Source organism: Taeniopygia guttata, chromosome 3, assembly GCF_048771995.1.
Source record: "Taeniopygia guttata chromosome 3, bTaeGut7.mat, whole genome shotgun sequence".
NCBI lineage: Eukaryota > Metazoa > Chordata > Aves > Passeriformes > Estrildidae > Taeniopygia > Taeniopygia guttata.
Window position 1 is genome coordinate 3,865,636 of NC_133027.1, and position 13,991 is coordinate 3,879,626.

Consider the following 13,991-nt stretch of genomic DNA (forward strand, 5'->3'; position numbering starts at 1 on the left):
TTGCTTGCGGTGGTAGTGGGTACGAAGGTACCGCGGGCTGTGTTTGGAAACTCTGTAATTGTGTCGCTGGCGGGGGTATGAAGTATGAGGGCTCCCCGCCCCACTGGGGGTTGGCATAGATGGGCCGCCTTGTATTTGCGGTGGGAGGAGGCTGAGTGCGGCCCGCACCCCCCCCCCATCCCGTTTCCCTGGGGCCAGGACCCGCACTCCTTGGCGAGATGCCCTTTTCTCCCGCAGCCCCAAAAGGATATGTCTCCCCAGCTGGTAAACTGGGTTGGTTCGTATTGTGACCGCTTTTCGGTGCGGCTTAGAGCTTTACTCGGTTTTGTCTTAAATCGCGTTGGCTCTGTTTTGTCCGTCCCAGAGTTCCAGCCGGCTCCCGTCAGCTCTTCCTAGCTGGCGGAGCTGCTGCCGGGCTCCGAGTCGGAAGTCGAATGCCAGCGCACTTCCGGGGCTCGGTGCCTTTTTGTCTGGCTCCGAGCTCGCTCCTCCCTGCGGGGGTGGCGCCGCAGCCGCCCCCTCGGCTTACCGCGCCTCCTGCAGGGGGTGGTTTCTCCCTTATATGGTAGCGGCCTCCGGCACGGCTGCTGATTGGCTCCGTGCTCTCTGCCGCCCTCCGCCTCTTTCTCTCGCGCACGCGCATTCCTGAAATCGCGCGCCTCCCGGGTTTTCGCGCCGAGACCGCCCGCGCCCCGCCCCTCTCCTTGGCGGCCAGCACCATTTTCAAAGGGCTGAGGTAGCAGCGTGGTTAGCATCTCCACCCGAGCCGCAGTTTCTGCGACTCTGGCTTCTCCCGCCAGCTCCTGCCAGAAGCATTCTGCGGGCTGCTGCAGCTCCGGCAACAGGTCGCGGACCGGGGAAGCCACGGTTTTTCGGGGGACTTCCGCGGCAGGGACTGGCCTCTGGCCCGGGGAGGGGGGTGACGCGCTGGGCCTCCCCGGATCCCCGCTACCGGGCGGATCGTCTTCAGGGACGGTCTGCGCTCCCGCTCCCACCCCGAGCCCGGGTCTAACTAATAAACACACAAGCGCCGCGCTCCACGTCTCCTGCTCTTCTATTGCTCTGCGCGGGGCTTTCTCTACTTTGCCCCACGCCTTAAGGCTTTTGCCACTGCCTGAGGATTTCGTGTCCTCGGCCAGCGTGGCTGTGCGTTTTTCCCATATTCCCGGATGCATAGCATCCACTGGGCATTCAGTTGCCCCAAGCTCAAATAGCCTTGCTATGGCAAGATAAAAGTCTTTGAGCTTACACTCGATACTCCATTGCTTATAAATCACATTACGACCCTGGCGATGCTGTCCATGACGCAGGCGGGTCCTGGGACGTCTCCCTGCGCCAAGATACGGTCTGACCGCTGTGACCGCTGCTCCTGTCCAGGTGTATCCTGTTACCCGAGCGAATTTCTCTTCTTCCCGGGTTTCGGCACCAGATTTGTTGCCTTTATGAAAGACAACGGCGACCTGGTTACAAGAAGACAGCACGGCAGCCCCGCATCCCCCGGGCCACTCGGGCTAGCGAAAAACACGCACACACCAGTGTGGTGGACGGTCGAAAGCCTTTATTATCTTATCTCATGGGTTTAAATAGTCTTGGGGGACTTTGCTACGTCAGAGGGGGGTTGTGGGGTCTCTAGGGTTAGTCGGGAGTGGAAAACGACTGGGTTAGGTGTGGTTACATGCTCTGGGGTTAATAGATAACGTGAAGCAGGGAGAAGGGGGAAGGGTCTCTCTTTCTGTCACATCCCGAGATCTTCCGTTTGCCTGTCCCTATCTACTACACATCTTTCTGTACATTTAAATCAATTCATGATTCTTCTCCCTGCTGCTGCCTGCAGTATCAGGAGCGGAGCATAGAGGCCAGGCTGGAGGCACCAGTAGCCCAAAAGTTCCTTTTCCTATTTCTCCCTCTGCAGCACAGAAAGTGGGACTTTGGTTTCCTCTTCTGATGCCTCTGACAAGGACTCCCAAACCAGGGCCTTTTGTCATCCTACCTTGTGTAAGGACCCTGTGCTGCTGTGATTTGCTGGATACATCCAGAGACACAGAAACACATGCAGGGACACAGGGACACAGACCCTGCTCCCTGGGAATCAGCACTGACCTGCTGCTCTGGCACAGAGTGGAACCTTTTCTGATTCCCTGTAAAAACCCCTCCCAGTTAACCCACCACAGAAATGCATGAGGGTGGTGCCTCTGCTTCTGCTGGGCATGCAGAATCCCTCTCCCATATTTCTTATGATTGTCACCTTGTCACTGTGAATTCACATCTCCAAGTATTAAAGCAGAAAATATTGAGATGCCAGCTTCAACTGCCAAATCCCCAGCACCTCAGCTCAGATTTGGGTACCAGATGGCTCTGCCAAACACCTGGAGAGGAAATTGCCAAATTGGGCATACAGCACAGACCCTCCTGCCTGGCAAGGACTGCCTCTTCTCCCAGTGGCATGACTGGCATCAACCTCACTGGATTCACAAGTGATGGCTGCATCCAGCTTGCATTTCTTCACCTTGGCTGGCATTGGAAGAAGGCACAGTTTTGCTGGATCACCTAGTTTACAGAATTTGTCATCTGTCCTAGTGTTGCCAGGAGATGCAATAGAGAGAAACCTGCTTATCCCCCTGACATGGCAGGTGCACAGTCCTGTTGTCTAAAAAGATGTTCTTGCAGTGTCTAAAATGGTATTCCACATTCTGAGTTTTTTTTTCACAACAGACACTGGTTCTTCAATCAGAGGAGAAGAGACATAAGAAAAGGACAGGAGAAGAGTGAATGGTTTCAATCAGACAGGGAGCAGGGTGTGATGGGATATTGGGAAGAAATCTTTCCCTGACAGGTTGGAGAGGCCCTGGCACAGGGTGCTCAGATAAGACGTCGTTGCACATCACTGCAACTGAGCAAGGCCAGGTTGCATGGAATTTGGAGCAACCTGGGAGAGTGGAAGCTGTCCCTGCTGATGGCAGGGTGTGGAAAGAGATGAACTTTCAGGTCCCTTCCAACCCAAAACATTGCAGAGATGATTCTGTGAAAGAAGAATTCTGCTCCACCAGGACTGGATTGGTGCCTGTGCCCGCACCCACCAGCTCCTGTGCCCATCCCAAAGATTTCCCTGCTGGCCCCACAGCCCGTTGCCGCTGTGCCGCGGGTGTCACAAGAGGTGTTGCGTGGGGACAACGGTGACATTGATTGCGACAGCCCCAGGAGGCACCTCAGCCTCTGGCCCTGCAGCAGGGAGGGACCAGGGGCAGCCCCAGCACCCCACAGCCATGGGGCACTCCCGGGTTGGCCCAGGGCTCTTGTGCCAGCAGCAACTGGGGCCTGTCCCACCCACCAGCACTGCTATAAACCCAGCGAGTTTGGGGCACAGCAGCATTCCCTGGCCCCAGGGGCATCTGGACACAGCCATTGCTGTTGGGTTTGCTGCTGCCTGAACACCAAAGCCTTTGTCAGGGAGGTGAGTGTGGGGTCTCTCTCTGGAATCCTGCCCACTCAGGGTCCTGCCTGTCCCCATTCCCTTGGTGTCCCCTCTGCAGCTCTGTGAAGAGCCGTGAGAGGCAGCAGCCATGAAGATCCTGTTCCTGCTCTTCCCCCTGATCCTCCTGCTGGTCCAGGGTGCTGCAGGTGAGAAGGGAAGAGGGGAGATGGGGGAAAGTGTCAGCCTGCACCAGTGGGAATTCAGTGTCCCTGGAAGTGACCGTGTTTGTGGGAAGGATGAGAATGTAACAGAGGACTGAAGTCAAAGGAGTTTCTCAAATGCATTTTGAACTCAACAGTGATGTAGGGTGGACAAATCCCACAGAGACAGAATCCTGCCTTGTTCTGTAGGTCAGGAAGGTTTCAGGCTCCAAGCCTGCACCCAGCTCTTCCTGCCTGGGAGTCTCTTGCCGTGCATTGGAATGGCAGAGAGCCCCAGGAGGATGGAGGATGGCTTGGATGGGAGCATTCCCTGGGCCACAAAGGTGACACTTCATATCCATCAGCTGAGTGCATTATGAGTTCAATAAGGATTATGATTACTATTATTGCTGTAATTAGTTTGTGTGTGTTTTTGTCCATGGGAACAGGAAATCCACTTTTATGTAGGCAGAGAGGGGGATTCTGCACCTTTGGGGGTTGCCGCTACCCCTCAACACCTATTGGAAGATGTTCAGCAGTCCAATCATGCTGCAAGAGGTAAGGACCTGATCTCTGCCTGAAGAGGAGTTTCCTCCTTTTTACACAATGGAATCTATTAAAAATTTCATTTTAAACAACACCTGATAAGATCTCTCCTATTTTAATAATTAGTCTAAGAGGCCCAAAAAAGATGGGAAAAGCCCTTGTGGGTTTTGGAGCTTCTTTGAGTGGGGCAGCAGGAGCCCCAGGTCAGCCAGGGCCTCCCTACTCACCAAAGCCACCAAAGAGGGAAACATTCCCTGTCCTTGGGCAGCACCAGGGACATGATCCAGGTCTTGGTGCATCTGCACAGACATGGAGCCAGGGCTGCCAGCACTGAGATACCCCACGCCCAACCTGTCTGCACTAAGGACTGCACCTCAGCTCCCCTGAGCCTGACTGCTGCACTCACCCTGGGCATTGCAGGGCAGGGGAGAGAGTGGCAGGATATGTTACACCTGGTGATGTGATTGTCTGTTTTATTCTTGCAGTGTCTGGGGTTAAGACCCTGAAATTCCCAAGCAGGACATGACCCTCGCTTCTGGCTGCTGGACCCATCTGCTGCTGGACCCATGTGCTGATGTCCCCTGCCGTGGCTGCCTGTGCCATGCCCAGCTGGGCTGACAGCAGCAGTGGCAGCTGCTCCTGCTGTCTGCTGCTGGGCTGGAGCCCTGTGGTGCCAGCCCCGCTGTCTTTGGGGCAGGGGCTGCTTTTCCCGGCTTGAATAAAGACGAGCACTTTGGCATTGCAGGGCTGGGCCGTGTGTGCGTGTCCTGCTGCTGGAGGGCTGCTGTGCCTCTGCCTCTGGGGCTGGCCCTGCCTTGGTGGCAGCAGAAGGCCCTGGGCATGGTGCTGGGGCTGAGCAGCGCGTGTGTCCCTGGGGATGCTCCTGCCTGGCCGTGCTTTGGGGACGCTGAGCCCGGCAGTGCCTGCTGGGCCAGCCTGGCTGGGGTGCCTGTGGTGGAGCTGATTGCAGATGCTCCCTCTGGGGGATCAGGATCCTTATTCTGGTGTTTATAGGCCCAGGTACCATTCTTTTCTCCTGACCCCACTCCCATGCCAGAAGAACGTGGACTGAGAACTGTGGACATAGTGGCAAAGCCTCCTCCCTAAAATACCCTCAGCTTTGTTACATGGTCCCCGCTCCAGTCTGTTGTGGTGTGATTTTAGGGTTTACCCCAGAACCCCGGTTTCTCACCTGAAGGTGTGCTCCCAGGTGTGTTAATCACTCCTGTTTTCCCCACCCTGACTCCTGCTGAGCACTGTCTGTCACTCCCAGCATTCCAGAATTGCGTTGAGTGATTGGGCAGATTCAAAAGTTGCCCTCCAGCCCCAGGGGGCTTTTGGCCATCCAGGTGTCCTTTGTCCACTGAGACCTCCTCTCCCGTACCTGGTTGGTGGGGTCCCTGTCCCTTCCTCCGTGCCCTCCACCAGGTAAAAGCAAGGGGAACCACGCTGTCCGAGAGTTCTGATGGAGCAGTGATAGGATTTGGAGCTCTTCTGGAAGATGCTGCTACATTCAGAGGCGTGCGGGCCAGAATAAAAACTCTGGATTAAACCCTCCATGCCTGGGGATGCTCCTGCCTGGCCGTGCTTTGGGGACGCTGAGCCCGGCAGTGCCTGCTGGGCCAGCCTGGCTGGGGTGCCTGTGCTGGAGCTGACTGCAGATGCTCCCTCTGGGGGATCAGGATCCTTATCCTGGTGTTTATAGGCCTAGGTACCATTCTTTTCTCTGGACCCTACTCCCATGCCAGAAGAACATGGACTGGGAACTGAGGACATAGTGGCAAAGCCTCCTCCCTAAAACATCCGCAGCTTTGTTACACACTCCCAGCTCCAGTCCCAGCTGCAAAAGCTGCAGCAGGAGCCATTCCTTAAAGGGATGTGCTCTGGGGGATGCCATGGAGGACAGCCTAGAAATACAGAGAGCTCAGAGGTGATTCTTGAGCTTGGCAGGGAGAAAATCATTGCCTGAACCAATAGGTTTGCTTTGCCTTTCATCTGCATTATTTCTATATGGAATACTCACTATCCACAGCACAGCTTTTCTGTAGCATCACGTAAATCCTCCCATCTTTCTGTACATTCAAATCAATTCATGATTCTTCTCCCTGCTGCTGCCTGCAGTATCAGGAGCAGAGCACAGAGGCCAGGCTGGAGGCACTGGTAGCACAAAAGTTCCTTTTCCTATTTCTCCCTCTGCAGCACAGAAAATGAGGCTTTGGTTTCCTCTTCTGACCCCACTGACAAGGACTCCCAACCCAGGGCCTTTTGTCATCCTACCTTGTGTAAGGACTCTGTGCTGCTGTGGTTTGCTGGACACATCCAGAGACACAGGGACACATGCAGGTACACAGGGACACATACCCTGCTCCCTGGAAACCAGCACTGACCTGCTGCTGTGGCACAGAGTGGAACCTTTTCTGATTCCCTGTAAAAAACCCTCCCAGTTAACCCACCACAAGAAATGCATGAGGGTGCTGCCTCTGCTTCTGCTGAGCATACAGAGTTCTTCTCCCACATTTCTTATGATTGTCACCTTGTCACTGTGAATTCACATCTCCAAGTATTGAAGCAGAAAAAGTTGAGATGTCAGGTTCCACTGCCAAATCCCCAGCACCTCAGTTCAGACTGGGCGGACCACATGGCTCTGCCAAACACCTGGAGAGGAAATTGCCAAATTGAGCACATGGCACAGACTCTCCTGCCTGGCAAGGACTGCCACTTCTCCCAGTGGCATGGCTGGCATCAACCTCACTGGATTCACAAGTGATGGCTGCATCCAGCTTGCATTTCTTCACCTTGGCTGGCATTGGAAGGAGGCACAGGTTTGTTGGATCACCTGGTTTACAGAATTTTTCATCTGTCCTGGTGTTGCCAGGTGAGGCCCTAGAGGGAACCCTGCTTATCTCCCTGACATGGCAGGTGCACAGTCCTGTTGTCTAATAAGATGTTCATGCAGTGTCTAAAATGGTTTTCCACATTCTGAGAGTTTTTTCACAACAGACACTGGTTCTTCAATCAGAGGAGAAGAGACATAAGAAAAGGACAGGAGAAGAGTGAATGGTTTCAATCAGACAGGGAGCAGGGTGTGATGGGATATTGGGAAGAAATCTTTCCCTGTGAGGGTGGAGAGGCCCAGGCACAGGGTGCCCAGAGAAGATGTCGTTGCACATCACTGCAACTGAGCAAGGCCAGGTTGCATGGAATTTGGAGCAACCTGGGAGAGTGGAAGCTGTCCCTGCTGATGGCAGGGGGTGGAAAGAGATGAACTTTCAGGTCCCTTCCAACCCAAAACATTACAGAGGTGCTTCTGTGAAAGAAGAATTCTGCTCCCCCAAGACCACACTAGTGCTGGTACATGCACCCACCAGTTCCTGTGCCCATCCCAAAGATTTCCCTGCTGGCCCCACAGCCCGTGACAGCTGTGCCGCGGGTGTCACAAGAGGTGTTGCGTGGGGACAACGGTGACATTGATTGCGACAGCCCCAGGAGGCACCTCAGCCTCTGGCCCTGCAGCAGGGAGGGACCAGGGGCAGCCCCAGCACCCCACAGCCATGGGGCACTCCCGGGTTGGCCCAGGGCTCTTGTGCCAGCAGCAACTGGGGCCTGTCCCACCCACCAGCACTGCTATAAACCCAGCGAGTTTGGGGCACAGCAGCATTCCCTGGCCCCAGGGGCATCTGGACACAGCCATTGCTGTTGGGTTTGCTGCTGCCTGAACACCAAAGCCTTTGTCAGGGAGGTGAGTGTGGGGTCTCTCTCTGGAATCCTGCCCACTCAGGGTCCTGCCTGTCCCCATTCCCTTGGTGTCCCCTCTGCAGCTCTGTGAAGAGCCGTGAGAGGCAGCAGCCATGAAGATCCTGTTCCTGCTCTTCCCCCTGATCCTCCTGCTGGTCCAGGGTGCTGCAGGTGAGAAGGGAAGAGGGGAGATGGGGGAAAGTGTCAGCCTGCACCAGTGGGAATTCAGTGTCCCTGGAAGTGACCGTGTTTGTGGGAAGGATGAGAATGTAACAGAGGACTGAAGTCAAAGGAGTTTCTCAAATGCATTTTGAACTCAACAGTGATGTAGGGTGGACAAATCCCACAGAGACAGAATCCTGCCTTGTTCTGTAGGTCAGGAAGGTTTCAGGCTCCAAGCCTGCACCCAGCTCTTCCTGCCTGGGAGTCTCTTGCCGTGCATTGGAATGGCAGAGAGCCCCAGGAGGATGGAGGATGGCTTGGATGGGAGCATTCCCTGGGCCACAAAGGTGACACTTCATATCCATCAGCTGAGTGCATTATGAGTTCAATAAGGATTATGATTACTATTATTGCTGTAATTAGTTTGTGTGTGTTTTTGTCCATGGGAACAGGAAATCCACTTTTATGTAGGCAGAGAGGGGGATTCTGCACCTTTGGGGGTTGCCGCTACCCCTCAACACCTATTGGAAGATGTTCAGCAGTCCAATCATGCTGCAAGAGGTAAGGACCTGATCTCTGCCTGAAGAGGAGTTTCCTCCTTTTTACACAATGGAATCTATTAAAAATTTCATTTTAAACAACACCTGATAAGATCTCTCCTATTTTAATAATTAGTCTAAGAGGCCCAAAAAAGATGGGAAAAGCCCTTGTGGGTTTTGGAGCTTCTTTGAGTGGGGCAGCAGGAGCCCCAGGTCAGCCAGGGCCTCCCTACTCACCAAAGCCACCAAAGAGGGAAACATTCCCTGTCCTTGGGCAGCACCAGGGACATGATCCAGGTCTTGGTGCATCTGCACAGACATGGAGCCAGGGCTGCCAGCACTGAGATACCCCAGGCCCAACCTGTCTGCACTAAGGACTGCACCTCAGCTCCCCTGAGCCTGACTGCTGCACTCACCCTGGGCATTGCAGGGCAGGGGAGAGAGTGGCAGGATATGTTACACCTGGTGATGTGATTGTCTGTTTTATTCTTGCAGTGTCTGGGGTTAAGACCCTGAAATTCCCAAGCAGGACATGACCCTCGCTTCTGGCTGCTGGACCCATCTGCTGCTGGACCCATGTGCTGATGTCCCCTGCCGTGGCTGCCTGTGCCATGCCCAGCTGGGCTGACAGCAGCAGTGGCAGCTGCTCCTGCTGTCTGCTGCTGGGCTGGAGCCCTGTGGTGCCAGCCCCGCTGTCTTTGGGGCAGGGGCTGCTTTTCCCGGCTTGAATAAAGACGAGCACTTTGGCATTGCAGGGCTGGGCCGTGTGTGCGTGTCCTGCTGCTGGAGGGCTGCTGTGCCTCTGCCTCTGGGGCTGGCCCTGCCTTGGTGGCAGCAGAAGGCCCTGGGCATGGTGCTGGGGCTGAGCAGCGCGTGTGTCCCTGGGGATGCTCCTGCCTGGCCGTGCTTTGGGGACGCTGAGCCCGGCAGTGCCTGCTGGGCCAGCCTGGCTGGGGTGTCTGTGGTGGAGCTGATTGCAGATGCTCCCTCTGGGGGATCAGGATCCTTATTCTGGTGTTTATAGGCCCAGGTACCATTCTTTTCTCCTGACCCCACTCCCATGCCAGAAGAACGTGGACTGAGAACTGTGGACATAGTGGCAAAGCCTCCTCCCTAAAATACCCTCAGCTTTGTTACATGGTCCCCGCTCCAGTCTGTTGTGGTGTGATTTTAGGGTTTACCCCAGAACCCCGGTTTCTCACCTGAAGGTGTGCTCCCAGGTGTGTTAATCACTCCTGTTTTCCCCACCCTGACTCCTGCTGAGCACTGTCTGTCACTCCCAGCATTCCAGAATTGCGTTGAGTGATTGGGCAGATTCAAAAGTTGCCCTCCAGCCCCAGGGGGCTTTTGGCCATCCAGGTGTCCTTTGTCCACTGAGACCTCCTCTCCTGTACCTGGTTGGTGGGGTCCCTGTCCCTTCCTCCGTGCCCTCCACCAGGTAAAAGCAAGGGGAACCACGCTGTCCGAGAGTTCTGATGGAGCAGTGATAGGATTTGGAGCTCTTCTGGAAGATGCTGCTACATTCAGAGGCGTGCGGGCCAGAATAAAAACTCTGGATTAAACCCTCCATGCCTGGGGATGCTCCTGCCTGGCCGTGCTTTGGGGACGCTGAGCCCGGCAGTGCCTGCTGGGCCAGCCTGGCTGGGGTGCCTGTGCTGGAGCTGACTGCAGATGCTCCCTCTGGGGGATCAGGATCCTTATCCTGGTGTTTATAGGCCTAGGTACCATTCTTTTCTCTGGACCCTACTCCCATGCCAGAAGAACATGGACTGGGAACTGAGGACATAGTGGCAAAGCCTCCTCCCTAAAACATCCGCAGCTTTGTTACACACTCCCAGCTCCAGTCCCAGCTGCAAAAGCTGCAGCAGGAGCCATTCCTTAAAGGGATGTGCTCTGGGGGATGCCATGGAGGACAGCCTAGAAATACAGAGAGCTCAGAGGTGATTCTTGAGCTTGGCAGGGAGAAAATCATTGCCTGAACCAATAGGTTTGCTTTGCCTTTCATCTGCATTATTTCTATATGGAATACTCACTATCCACAGCACAGCTTTTCTGTAGCATCACGTAAATCCTCCCATCTTTCTGTACATTCAAATCAATTCATGATTCTTCTCCCTGCTGCTGCCTGCAGTATCAGGAGCAGAGCACAGAGGCCAGGCTGGAGGCACTGGTAGCACAAAAGTTCCTTTTCCTATTTCTCCCTCTGCAGCACAGAAAATGAGGCTTTGGTTTCCTCTTCTGACCCCACTGACAAGGACTCCCAACCCAGGGCCTTTTGTCATCCTACCTTGTGTAAGGACTCTGTGCTGCTGTGGTTTGCTGGACACATCCAGAGACACAGGGACACATGCAGGTACACAGGGACACATACCCTGCTCCCTGGAAACCAGCACTGACCTGCTGCTGTGGCACAGAGTGGAACCTTTTCTGATTCCCTGTAAAAAACCCTCCCAGTTAACCCACCACAAGAAATGCATGAGGGTGCTGCCTCTGCTTCTGCTGAGCATACAGAGTTCTTCTCCCACATTTCTTATGATTGTCACCTTGTCACTGTGAATTCACATCTCCAAGTATTGAAGCAGAAAAAGTTGAGATGTCAGGTTCCACTGCCAAATCCCCAGCACCTCAGTTCAGACTGGGCGGACCACATGGCTCTGCCAAACACCTGGAGAGGAAATTGCCAAATTGAGCACATGGCACAGACTCTCCTGCCTGGCAAGGACTGCCACTTCTCCCAGTGGCATGGCTGGCATCAACCTCACTGGATTCACAAGTGATGGCTGCATCCAGCTTGCATTTCTTCACCTTGGCTGGCATTGGAAGGAGGCACAGGTTTGTTGGATCACCTGGTTTACAGAATTTTTCATCTGTCCTGGTGTTGCCAGGTGAGGCCCTAGAGGGAACCCTGCTTATCTCCCTGACATGGCAGGTGCACAGTCCTGTTGTCTAATAAGATGTTCATGCAGTGTCTAAAATGGTTTTCCACATTCTGAGAGTTTTTTCACAACAGACACTGGTTCTTCAATCAGAGGAGAAGAGACATAAGAAAAGGACAGGAGAAGAGTGAATGGTTTCAATCAGACAGGGAGCAGGGTGTGATGGGATATTGGGAAGAAATCTTTCCCTGTGAGGGTGGAGAGGCCCAGGCACAGGGTGCCCAGAGAAGATGTCGTTGCACATCACTGCAACTGAGCAAGGCCAGGTTGCATGGAATTTGGAGCAACCTGGGAGAGTGGAAGCTGTCCCTGCTGATGGCAGGGGGTGGAAAGAGATGAACTTTCAGGTCCCTTCCAACCCAAAACATTACAGAGGTGCTTCTGTGAAAGAAGAATTCTGCTCCCCCAAGACCACACTAGTGCTGGTACATGCACCCACCAGTTCCTGTGCCCATCCCAAAGATTTCCCTGCTGGCCCCACAGCCCGTGACAGCTGTGCCGCGGGTGTCACAAGAGGTGTTGCGTGGGGACAACGGTGACATTGATTGCAACAGCCCCAGGAGGCACCTCAGCCTCTGGCCCTGCAGCAGGGAGGGACCAGGGGCAGCCACAGCACCCCACAGCCATGGGGCACTCCCGGGTTGGCCCAGGGCTCTTGTGCCAGCAGCAACTGGGGCCTGTCCCACCCACCAGCACTGCTATAAACCCAGCGAGTTTGGGGCACAGCAGCATTCCCTGGCCCCAGGGGCATCTGGACACAGCCATTGCTGTTGGGTTTGCTGCTGCCTGAACACCAAAGCCTTTGTCAGGGAGGTGAGTGTGGGGTCTCTCTCTGGAATCCTGCCCACTCAGGGTCCTGCCTGTCCCCATTGTCTTGGTGTCCCCTCTGCAGCTCTGTGAAGATCCGGGAGAGGCAGCAGCCATGAAGATCCTGTTCCTGCTCTTCCCCCTGATCCTCCTGCTGGTCCAGGGTGCTGCAGGTGAGAAGGGAAGAGGGGAGATGGGGGAAAGTGTCAGCCTGCACCAGTGGGAATTCAGTGTCCCTGGAAGTGACCGTGATTGTGGGAATGATGAGAATGTAACAGAGGACTGAAGTCAAAGGAGTTTCTCAAATGCATTTTGAACTCAACAGTGATGTAGGGTGGACAAATCCCACAGAGATAGAATCCTGCCTTGTTCTGTAGGTCAGGAAGGTTTCAGGCTCCAAGCCTGCACCCAGCTCTTCCTGTCTGGGAGTCTCTTGCCATGCATTGGAATGGCAGAGAGCCCCAGGAGGATGGAGGATGGTTTGGATGGGAGCATTCCCTGGGCCACAAAGGTGACACTTCATATCCATCAGCTGAGTGCATTATGAGTTCGATAAGGATTATGATTACTATTATTGCTGTAATTAGTTTGTGTGTGTTTTTGTCCATGGGAACAGGAAATCCACTTTTATGTAGGCAGAGAGGGGGATTCTGCACCTTTGGGGGTTGCCGCTACCCCTCAACACCTATTGGAAGATGTTCAGCAGTCCAATCATGCTGCAAGAGGTAAGGACCTGATCTCTGCCTGAAGAGGAGTTTCCTCCTTTTTACACAATGGGATCTATTAAAAATTTCATTTTAAACAACACCTGATAAGATCTCTTCTATTTTAATAATTAGTCTAAGAATCCCAAAAAAGATGGGAAAAGCCCTTGTGGGTTTTGGGGCTTCATTGAGTGGGGCAGCAGGAGCCCCAGGTCAGCCAGGGCCTCCCTACTCACCAAAGCCACCAAAGAGGGAAATATTTCCTGTCCTTGGGCAGCACTGAGGACATGATCCAGGTCTTGGTGCATTTGCACAGACCTGGAGCCAGGGCTGCCAGCACTGAGACACCCCAGGCCCAACCTGTCTGCACTAAGGACTGCACCTCAGCTCCCCTGAGGCTGACTGCTGCACTCACCCTGGGCATTGCAGGGCAGGGGAGAGAGTGGCAGGGAATGTTACACACGGTGATGTGATTGTCTGTTTTCTTCTTGCAGTGTCTGGGGTTAAGACCCTGAAATTCCCAAGCAGGACATGCCCCTCGCTTCTGGCTGCTGGACCCATCTGCTGATGTCCCCATGTGCTGATGTCCCCTGCCGTGGCTGCCTGTGCCGTGCCCAGCTGGGCTGACAGCAGCAGTGGCAGCTGCTCCTGCTGGCTGCTGCTGGGCTGGAGCCCTGTGGTGCCAGCCCCGCTGTCTTTGGGGCAGGGGCTGCTTTTCCCGGCTTGAATAAAGACGAGCACTTTGGCATTGCAGGGCTGGGCCGTGTGTGCGTGTCCTGCTGCTGGAGGGCTGCTGTGCCTCTGCCTCTGGGGCTGGCCCTGCCTTGGTGGCAGCAGAAGGCCCTGGGCATGGTGCTGGGGCTGAGCAGCGCGTGTGTCCCTGGGGATGCTCCTGCCTGGCCGTGCTTTGGGGACGCTGAGCCCGGCAGTGCCTGCTGGGCCAGCCTGGC

At 54.7% G+C, this 13,991-nt stretch overlaps 1 protein-coding gene and 2 long non-coding RNA genes across 3 annotated transcripts; all 3 read left to right on the forward strand.

Moving 5' to 3' along the window:
- Positions 1–3,587: 3,587 nt before the first annotated feature.
- LOC140683605 (uncharacterized) lies at positions 3,588–4,902 on the forward strand. The gene is made up of 3 exons (XR_012054785.1): positions 3,588–3,618; positions 4,062–4,170; positions 4,644–4,902. It is a non-coding gene; the product is annotated as an uncharacterized lncRNA (long non-coding RNA).
- Positions 4,903–7,535: 2,633 nt separating this feature from the next.
- On the forward strand, positions 7,536–9,348 carry LOC140683536 (uncharacterized). Its single transcript, XR_012054713.1, has 3 exons — positions 7,536–8,064; positions 8,508–8,616; positions 9,090–9,348. It is a non-coding gene; the product is annotated as an uncharacterized lncRNA (long non-coding RNA).
- A 1,932-nt stretch (positions 9,349–11,280) lies between these two features.
- Positions 11,281–13,794, forward strand: LOC115494694 (antimicrobial peptide THP1-like). The gene is made up of 4 exons (XM_072926266.1): positions 11,281–11,426; positions 12,423–12,510; positions 12,954–13,062; positions 13,536–13,794. The coding sequence occupies exons 1-4, from the start codon at positions 11,337–11,339 to the stop codon at positions 13,546–13,548; spliced, it is 300 nt and encodes a 99-aa protein (XP_072782367.1). The 5' UTR covers positions 11,281–11,336; the 3' UTR covers positions 13,549–13,794.
- The last annotated feature ends 197 nt before the right edge of the window (positions 13,795–13,991 follow it).

Bases quoted from the DNA above. Each gene is read 5' to 3' on its own strand.
- LOC115494694 (XM_072926266.1), top strand. From the start codon at position 11,337: ATGGCTGGCATCAACCTCACTGGATTCACAAGTGATGGCTGCATCCAG. The intron at 11,427-12,422 runs GTTTGTTGGATC...TCCCCTCTGCAG, and splicing joins GGCATTGGAAGGAGGCACAG to CTCTGTGAAGATCCGGGAGA. The intron at 12,511-12,953 runs GTGAGAAGGGAA...CCATGGGAACAG, and splicing joins GCTGGTCCAGGGTGCTGCAG to GAAATCCACTTTTATGTAGG.